This window comes from Abramis brama (assembly GCF_963993115.1).
Source record: "Abramis brama genome assembly, chromosome: 2".
Taxonomy (NCBI): Eukaryota; Metazoa; Chordata; class Actinopteri; order Cypriniformes; family Leuciscidae; genus Abramis; species Abramis brama.
Window position 1 is genome coordinate 68,318,516 of NC_139964.1, and position 10,000 is coordinate 68,328,515.

At 38.1% G+C, this 10,000-nt stretch overlaps 2 protein-coding genes across 4 annotated transcripts in view; both read left to right on the plus strand.

The window, feature by feature from the left end:
• rasa3 (RAS p21 protein activator 3) overlaps positions 1-4,125 on the plus strand; it is a 54,449-nt gene extending 50,324 nt beyond the window's left edge. Inside the window, exons 23-24 of one of the 2 annotated variants that reach the window (XM_084095014.1) lie at positions 1,209-1,392; positions 3,274-4,125. In XM_084095014.1, the coding sequence (XP_083951140.1) occupies positions 1,209-1,392; positions 3,274-3,349 (260 nt within the window). In that variant the 3' untranslated portion in view covers positions 3,350-4,125. The remainder of the gene's footprint in view (positions 1-1,208; positions 1,393-3,273) is intronic. The other variant, XM_084095013.1, reaches the window with a different exon arrangement.
• A 2,335-nt stretch (positions 4,126-6,460) lies between these two features.
• Positions 6,461-10,000, plus strand: part of pros1 (protein S) — a 20,155-nt gene continuing 16,615 nt past the window's right edge. Inside the window, exon 1 of one of the 2 annotated variants that reach the window (XM_084095034.1) lies at positions 6,461-6,759. In XM_084095034.1, coding sequence (XP_083951160.1) covers positions 6,696-6,759 — 64 coding nt within the window. In that variant the 5' untranslated portion in view covers positions 6,461-6,695. The remainder of the gene's footprint in view (positions 6,760-10,000) is intronic. The other variant, XM_084095035.1, reaches the window with a different exon arrangement.

A 10,000-nucleotide genomic window follows, 5' to 3' on the forward strand; every position in this document is an offset into this window, starting at 1 on the left:
GAATTGCGTGAAATAAAGTCAGAATTGCTTGAAATAAAGTCGCAACAATTGCGTGATATAAAGTCAGAATTGCGTGTTATAAAGTCAGAATTGCGTGATATAAAGTCAGAATTGCGTGATATAAAGTCAGAATTGCGTGAAATAAAGTCAGAATTGCGTGAAATAAAGTCGCAACAATTGCGAGAAATAAAGTCAGAATTGCGTGTTATAAAGTCAGAATTGCGTGTTATAAAGTCAGAATTGCGTGATATAAAGTCAGAATTGCGTGAAATAAAGTCAGAATTGCGTGAAATAAAGTCGCAACAATTGCAAGATGTAAAGTCAGAATTGCGTGAAAAAGTCAGAATTGCGTGAAATAAAGTCAGAATTGCGTGAAATAGTCGCAACAATTGCGTGATATAAAGTCAGAATTGTGTGAAATAAAGTCGCAACAATTGCATGATATAAAGTCAGAATTGCGAAATATAAAGTCAGAATTGCGAGATATAAAGTCAGAATTGCGTGAAATAAAGTCAGAATTGCGTGAAATAAAGTCGCAACAATTGCGTGATATAAAGTCAGAATTGCGTGATATAAAGTCAGAATTGCATGTTATAAAGTCAGAATTGCGTGATATAAAGTCAGAATTGCGTGTTATAAAGTCAGAATTGCGTGAAATTAAGTCGCAATTATGTGTTAAAGTCAGAATTGCGTGATATAAAGTCAGAATTGCATGAAATAAAGTCGCAATTGCGTCTTATAAAGTCAGAATTCTGACTTTTTTCTCGCAATTGCGACTTTATATCACACAATTCTGACTTTATAACACATAATTGCGACTTTATATCTCGCAATTCTGAAATCTTTTCTCAGAATTGTGAGATATAAACTCACAATTGTGAGATATAAAGTCCAATTCTAAGGGGAAAAAAGACAGGTTTTTTTTTTACCTCAGAATAGTTTATATCTCATAATTCTGACTTTATAACACAATTGCGACTTTATATCACGCAATTCTGACTTTATAACCTGCAATTGCGACTTTATATCACGCAATTCTGACTTTATAACCTGCAATTGCGACTTTATATCACGCAATTCTGATTAAAAAAGTCGCAATTACCTTTTTTATTTTTCACTCTGTGGTGGAAACAAGCTTCCATAGATATGTGTGTACAGCACTTTGATAAACACTTGCTGACTGTGCCTCGACTCTTCTCTCCACCCAGAGGCGTGTGGCAGTAAGTCGGTGTACGACGGACCTGAGCAGGAGGAATACTCCACGTTTGTGATCGACGACCCGAAGGAGACGTATAAAACCCTGAGACTCGTCATCTCAGCCGTACAGACACTGGAGCAGCAGCACACGCAGTACAAGCGAGACAAGTTCAGGAAAACCAAGTATGGAAGCCAGTAAGTGTCACGCTTTTCACAATACATCTCGTTTCAAAGCAGCTTTACAGGAAAATCATCATGTTGACGTTTATAATATCTTTATATGCCTTATAGTCGTCACTTTCCCGTGGGAACACACTCCCTCAGTCGCACTGAGTGGCAGAAGAGCTGCTGAGTGACTGGATTTAATAGCAGAAACTGTGAAAACGCCAGTAAAACAAACGAGTTTAAACTAAAGGTTGGACTGGATATAGTGTTCCTTACAACTCACCAAAGATCCAGTGATCATGGATATTGACATCCCGCCAGGAATCGTGTTTCCTGACATTTATATGAGCCTGATTTCAACACCGGGGAAATACATAAAGCAAATTTGCTTGTGATCGCTTTATGTAAATACAATATAGGAAGGTTTAAATCCATGTGATCACTTATATATCATCATATCGTCCAGCACTAAAACTTGTGTAGTTTTTTGTCAGTTTATTTAAAAACATCCAATTATGCAGAATATACGATGGTAAATATTTAATTGATGAGTTGTCAGTGTTTCTGCCACTCAGTGTCTCTGCCACTCAGTGTTTCTGCCACTCAGTGTTTCTGCCACTCAGTGTTTCTGCCACTCAGTGTTCCTGCCACTCAGTGTCTCTGCCACTCAGTGTTCCTGCCACTCAGTGTTCCTGCCACTCAGTGTCTCTGCCACTCAGTGTTCCTGCCACTCAGTGTTCCTGCCACTCAGTGTTCCTGCCACTCAGTGTTTCTGCCACTCAGTGTTTCTGCCACTCAGTGTTTCTGCCACTCAGTGTCTCTGCCACTCAGTGTCTCTGTCACTCAGTGTCCCTGCCACTCAGTGTCCCTGCCACTCAGTGTCTCTGCCACTCAGTGTTCCTGCCACTCAGTGTCTCTGCCACTCAGTGTCCCTGCCACTCAGTGTTCCTGCCACTCAGTGTTCCTGCCACTCAGTGTTCCTGCCACTCAGTGTTTCTGCCACTCAGTGTTTCTGCCACTCAGTGTCTCTGCCACTCAGTGTCCCTGCCACTCAGTGTTCCTGCCACTCAGTGTCTCTGCCACTCAGTGTCCCTGCCACTCAGTGTCCCTGCCACTCAGTGTTTCTGCCACTCAGTGTTTCTGCCACTCAGTGTCCCTGCCACTCAGTGTTCCTGCCACTCAGTGTTCCTGCCACTCAGTGTTCCTGCCACTCAGTGTCTCTGCCACTCAGTGTCCCTGCCACTCAGTGTTCCTGCCACTCAGTGTTCCTGCCACTCAGTGTTCCTGCCACTCAGTGTTTCTGCCACTCAGTGTTTCTGCCACTCAGTGTCTCTGCCACTCAGTGTCCCTGCCACTCAGTGTTCCTGCCACTCAGTGTCTCTGCCACTCAGTGTCTCTGCCACTCAGTGTCCCTGCCACTCAGTGTCCCTGCCACTCAGTGTTCCTGCCACTCAGTGTCTCTGCCACTCAGTGTTCCTGCCACTCAGTGTTCCTGCCACTCAGTGTTCCTGCCACTCAGTGTTCCTGCCACTCAGTGTCTCTGCCACTCAGTGTTTCTGCCACTCAGTGTCCCTGCCACTCAGTGTTCCTGCCACTCAGTGTTCCTGCCACTCAGTGTTCCTGCCACTCAGTGTTCCTGCCACTCAGTGTTCCTGCCACTCAGTGTTCCTGCCACTCAGTGTTCCTGCCACTCAGTGTCTCTGCCACTCAGTGTCTCTGCCACTCAGTGTTTATTAATGTACTGTATGTATGCGGATAAAGTTGGATAGAATATTCATCCAACTTTATATAAAGAGCTGTGCAATGAAATAGTTATAATCACATTGATCAACTTTATTTGTGTGCACAAGTTGGTAGTTAGACATTCTGACTTCCCTTTTCCGTTACAATGTATCACGTTTGTGTTTACAGGGAACATCCAATCGGTGATCAGAGCTTCCAGTGCTACATCCGCCAGCAGTCAGAAAGCTCCACCTACTCCATCTGACCACTCCCACCCTCTCTATGGCAACAGTTGTGATTGACAGGACGGCGGCCACAGACGAAAGCTGAAACTCTGGTGTTTTTATACGATAACCGAACGACAGCTTCCTCTGAACATACGTCACGCGCGACAGTGGACGATGTAGCTTCGCCTCACATGCGCGTTTTAACATTTTATGATGTTTTTAAGCTAGAAGGCGATGAGACGACCTCTAGTTGTGGATGTTTTTATAACGGAGTATTCCAGTTGAAGTCTTCAGGACCACAATCCTTTGCGTTCACAGGGTTTTCAGATGTTCTGCTGAACCTGATGAACTCTAACTGTGTTTTTAACTGGTGTAACATGATGATAAATATCCTGCTCTGTTTCTGCCTGCACTTGCCCTCCGTTCAGACGTGTCCAGTGTTGACTCACAATTTCGCTAGCAGCTGAAGAAGTGCTGCATTGTGGGAAACGTGTCGTGTGTCGGAGCATGCCAGACGTCCTCATCCCAGCATGTGACACTAAACGAGTTCCTCACGGTTTGTGGGTCCAGTTGTGTGTGTTCAGCATCACATGAACGTCTCTGCTGGATATTTGTGTTTTTATACTTCCTGTTGTGTGTCACGTCCTGTAGGAACGTGTTTTAAATTCACTGTGTGTGTGTGTGTGTGTGTGTGACTGAAGCGAGCACGCATGAGTGTGTTTTATTGATTAATAATGAATAATAACTCAGTCACAATTTATTGAGACGTTTGATATGGATGTGATTATTTTGATGCATTTCATAAAAACCTGTCAAGAACATGTCCTGGTCATATTTCACCCTTATATCAAAAGAATATATATAAATATAAATATATAGACATATACATTATATATTTACTTAAGATGAATAGCTTGTATTCCTCATTTGTCTGCTAAATGAACAAAATGTAAATGTGTGTGTGTAAATATATATATATATATATATATATATTTACATTTTTATATTTATTTATATATGTATACACATATTTTAATATTTACATAATTCGTAACGAAACTCAAAGCCATTTTCCGGCATTCTGACTATTTTGAAGACAATTAAACGCATTAACCCTTCAAATTCACATTATTCTAATGCCAAATACTTTTCCAAGTAATTTGACAAATACTGATGCTTTATTTTCTGTACGGGGAAAATCATTTCTTATTTTCTTATGATTTAGGGGTGAAATATGCACTGGAGATTCACGCTTATCTTCTTCTGTGTCCGCAGACGTTAGTATGGAGTTGTATTTTTATTCACACTCAAGTTATTGAGTTTCTGTACGTCCTTCAGTCATGCATGTTTCAGTAATTCTGCATTTCAGCCCCCAAAGGAATTGCTATTTATTTTTATATCACAGAATAATGCTTTTGTGAAGAAAAAAACCCTCAAAATAACCCAAACGCACAGTATGAAGTATGCAATAATGTCACTTATGAGCAATTCTTGATCTGAGTAATTGATGAAGGAGCTTTGATCCTTCAGAAGGGACAGCCGTGTGTGTTGTATGACGTGTGTTCATGTGACACGTGTGTGTACAGACCAACTGAGTGAACGAGACACACGCTTCTTTATTGCAAATGAAGGCAATAGCAAAGAGATCCGTGTCCGAGTCTTTATTCTCACATGCTGTTCGCTTCTCAAAGACACTAAACATAGAAGCATCACTGAGATGAGGAATGACTCCGGGAAAACACAGATATAGCCGGAGGAAAGTTTAAAAGCTCCTCCTGAGCTCAGATGCTTCTCCTAAAACATCTTTGGAGAAATACAGTTGTAATCAAACTATTCAATTAACATTGCAAATCAGGATTATTGGCAAAACGTACAGACGTTCAGCTGTTTGCAATGAACAAATCAATCAAAAGCGATTGAAATAGCTCAACACAACAAATGTTTCAAGTGGTTTCCCCAAATTCAATTTAAAATGCAACTTTTAATGACTTCTGCAGTCTCAAAACTATTCACCCCCTTCATGACGAGCATCTTTAGCACTGAGTAGAACAGCCTTTTGCTGCAGACGGGATGTATAACACATGCGTGTATAGCACATGCGTATTACGTGTTTAGTCTATAGATTTGCGCGTTTGAATATATATGTGCGCAGGCGTGTAGTCTTTCTTTACAAATTGACCTCAACAAACTACCTGTCTGGCCTTAAAAATGTATAATACAGAATAATGCAGGTAGTGTAACCACAGTTCCTTTAACTTTGAACTGGCAAACTATCTTGTTGTTTCCTGGTCCTTGTTTGTGAAGGGCGATGATACTGTACCTCTTAACTTTCTGGACCATTTTTTTTATGTATTTCTAACATGCAGTCAAACGTGACGCTCAACAAACCTCGCCAGTTCAGATGTTTCATGTGTTCTAGCTCAAGCACACCTGGTGCAGCTAATGAAGCCCTTGATTAATGAGACGACCCCTGTTCTGCAGATCTGCACTGTTCTGAGGGATTATATTCAGGGGGTGAATAATTCTGAGACTGCAGAAGTCATTAAAAGTTGCATTTTTTCAGTTGAATTTGGGGAAAGCACTTGAGATATTTGTTATGTTGAGATATTTCAATTACTTTTGACTGATTTGCTGAAACAGCTGAAAGTCTGTACATTTTGCCAATAAACCTGATTTGCAATGAATAATCTGTAAAACAGACTCAAATGAGCCACTGGTTGTATTAAATGAATGTTGAGCAGTTTTGAGCTGATGTTGAGATCTCTGACTGTGGTGTCCTGGTAAATCTGAGAAGTTTCAATTCAATGCACATTTATTTGTACAGCGCGTTTCATAATACACATCATCTCATACAGAAAATACATGAGTCCACATTACAGTTTACAGTGATCTGTTATCAGAGGAAACTGTCTGAGTTATGCATTTCAGAAATGTACATATACAAATCACAGTTAGCTAAAAAATGTATTAATTTAAACAATGTAATAATTTAATGAGCTCACTGAACTAATGAATACTTGTTTGAAACATTGTTGAAACTTTTTTTGTTTGTCAATTAAATAAAAACGCTGATTTTCTTATTTTTAACTGGAGAAATTAAGAGGTTAAATTCACTATGTATCAAAAGCAAAATCAGCTTAAATTCCTGTTACATAATTTCCTTTTACCTTCACACCCGCGTGCACGAGCACATTGACCAGCTGAGGGCTGCTAGTTCATCCACGGTTAACTAACTAACCCACCCATGCTGCTCAGTCATGAGTGCGCGCGCGAGCTCGAGCTAGAGGACCGTGAACGGGAAGAACCGAGTGTTGGGGTTCGGATCAGAACCGGAAGCGTGTGAGGTTCGAGTGAGTGGATCTTTATCCGACAGAAAGCGCGAGCATGAGGATCCTGATCGGCCTCGTGTTTCTGCTCGTGCGCGCTCAACTCTCCGAGTCACACCGATGTGAGTAAAACAACAATCACACACTCACACAGATCTGTTTTAACACGCGTTTAATGTCACAAAGTGATTAAAAGCGTTTTAGCAGCAGCAACCGTTACTTCAATGAGCCGTTTGTTGACCAGTGATAACCTTTACTTCTACTTACCTTTACAATGTTTACCTTTTACCACAGTTTACACCACAACATAATAGTTACTTTAGTTAATGTAAACTCTGGTGATTTGGTGTTTGTCGCTGTCATAAAAAAAATTGATCAAAATGACAAAGATTCCGAGTCAGATCTCTTACTGTTGTGGTTTTATCATTTATCATAAGCAATAACTGGTACTCGGGAGGAAACTATACCATGGTTACCATAGTAATTTTGGTAACACATGACATGAATATGATGGCCGTCTTTACTTAAGTTGTAATGAAATGAAGTCACGCAGTGTTACGATGTTGCATTGTTGACAAAAGTAACTATATTTACAACGTAATAATGTTGCAGTGTTTACAAAAGTAACTGTTACAGTTTTGCCAATATTAATACTGTAAAAAGTAATAATGTAACTGTTTCCAAAACTAATTGTATTTACAATGTAACAGTGTAGCAGTGTTTACAAAAGTAACTGTTACAGTTTTGCCAAAATTATCAGTATTTACAAAGTAAGAATGTAGCAGTGTTTACAAAATTAACTTGCAGTGTTGACAGGATTAACAGTGTTTACTGTAACTGTGAAATAACATTCTGAAAAGTAACAATGTAACCAGTTTCATCCTGACCGCGTTACTTTATAGCACTTTACAGAAGTGACAGTGAAAACAGATTAAATCATTGGTCTTCTTTAAACTAGTCTTGCGTCAGTGTTGAAGATGTTTGTTCTCTTACAATGTTTATTCCAAAAAACGTCATTTTCTCCAGAGAGAGCCTCGAGTAGCAGCAGCACGAGGGGAATAAATCCCTCTGGAGCACTGAAGGAGTTTAATGCGGTTAAAGCTGACATTCATGAAGTCATGCTAAAGATAATAATAATAATAATGATAAACTTTATTTTCTATAGCGCCTTCATCTCAAAGCGCTTCACAGGAATAAGAAAGAGTAAAAGAGAAATACAACATGATGATGATGCACGTGTCTGTCAGACAGAAGCTTGAGCTTATATTTTGTACAGGAATAATGAAAATGTTTTGTTTTGAGGACATATTTGTCACCCTGGACCACAAAACCAGTCACATGGGTCAATTTTTTTAAATGGTTTGTTCGGATAGGACAAGATTTGTCTGAGATACAGTTATTTGAATATCTGGAATCTGAGGGTGCAAAAAAATCTAAAGATTGAGAAAATCAACTTTAAAGTTTAAAGTCATTTATGTTCACGTTTTTGCTGCATTCATTCACAAAAATACATATTTTATTTATTTACGATAGGAAATTTACTAAATATCTTGATGGAACATGATCTTTACTTAATATCCTAATGATTTTTGGCATAAAAGAAAAATCTATAATTTTGACCCATAAAATGTATTGTTGGCTATTGCCACAGATAAACCCGTGCATTAATGTCCACTGCAGTGAATATTTCTACATTAATGTCCATTCCAGTGAATATTTCTATACATTAATGTCCATTCCAGTGAATATTTCTATACATTAATGTCCATTCCAGTGAATATTTCTACAGTAATGGCCATTCCAGTGAATATTTCTACATTAATGTCCATTCCAGTGAATATTTCTATACATTAATGTCCATTCCAGTGAATATTTCTACATTAATGGCCATTCCAGTGAATATTTCTACATTAATGTCCATTCCAGTGAATATTTCTATACATTAATGTCCATTCCAGTGAATATTTCTATACATTAATGTCCATTCCAGTGAATATTTCTACATTAATGGCCATCCCAGTGAATATTTCTACATTAATGGCCATTCCAGTGAATATTTCTATACATTAATGTCCATTCCAGTGAATATTTCTACATTAATGTCCATTCCAGTGAATATTTCTACAGTAATGGCCATTCCAGTGAATATTTCTACATTAATGTCTATTACAGTGAATATTTCTATACATTAATGTCCATTCCAGTGAATATTTCTATACATTAATGTCCATTCCAGTGAATATTTCTACAGTAATGGCCATTCCAGTGAATATTTCTACATTAATGTCTATTACAGTGAATATTTCTACATTAATTTCCATTACAGTGAATATTTCTATACATTAATGTCCATTCCAGTGAATATTTCTACATTAATGTCCATTACAGTGAATATTTCTATACATTAATGTCCATTACAGTGAATATTTCTACATTAATGTCCATTCCAGTGAATATTTCTACAGTAATGGCCATTCCAGTGAATATTTCTACATTAATGTCTATTACAGTGAATATTTCTATACATTAATGTCCATTCCAGTGAATATTTCTACAGTAATGGCCATTCCAGTGAATATTTCTACATTAATGTCTATTACAGTGAATATTTCTACATTAATTTCCATTACAGTGAATATTTCTATACATTAATGTCCATAACAGTGAATATTTCTATACATTAATGTCCATTACAGTGAATATTTCTACATTAATGGCCATTCCAGTGAATATTTCTATACATTAATGGCCATTCCAGTGAATATTTCTACAGTAATGGCCATTCCAGTGAATATTTCTACAGTAATGGCCATTCCAGTGAATATTTCTACATTAATGTCCATTCCAGTGAATATTTCTACAGTAATGTCCATTCCAGTGAATATTTCTACATTAATGGCCATTGCAGTGAATATTTCTACATGAATGTCCACTGCAGTAAATATTTCTACATGAATGTCCACTGCAGTGAATATTTCTACATGAATGTCCACTGCAGTGAATATTTCTACATGAATGTCCACTGCAGTGAATATTTCTACAGTAATGTCCATTACAGTGAATATTTCTACAGTAATGTCCATTACAGTGAATATTTCTACATGAATGTCCACTGCAGTGAATATTTCTACATGAATGTCCACTGCAGTGAATATTTCTACATTAATGTCCACTGCAGTGAATATTTCTACAGTAATGTCCACTACAGTGAATATTTCTACATTAATGTCCATTCCAGTGAATATTTCTACATTAATGTCCACTGCAGTGAATATTTCTACATTAATGTCCATTCCAGTGAATATTTCTACATTAATGTCCATTGCAGTGAATATTTCTACATTAATTTCCATTCCAGTGAAT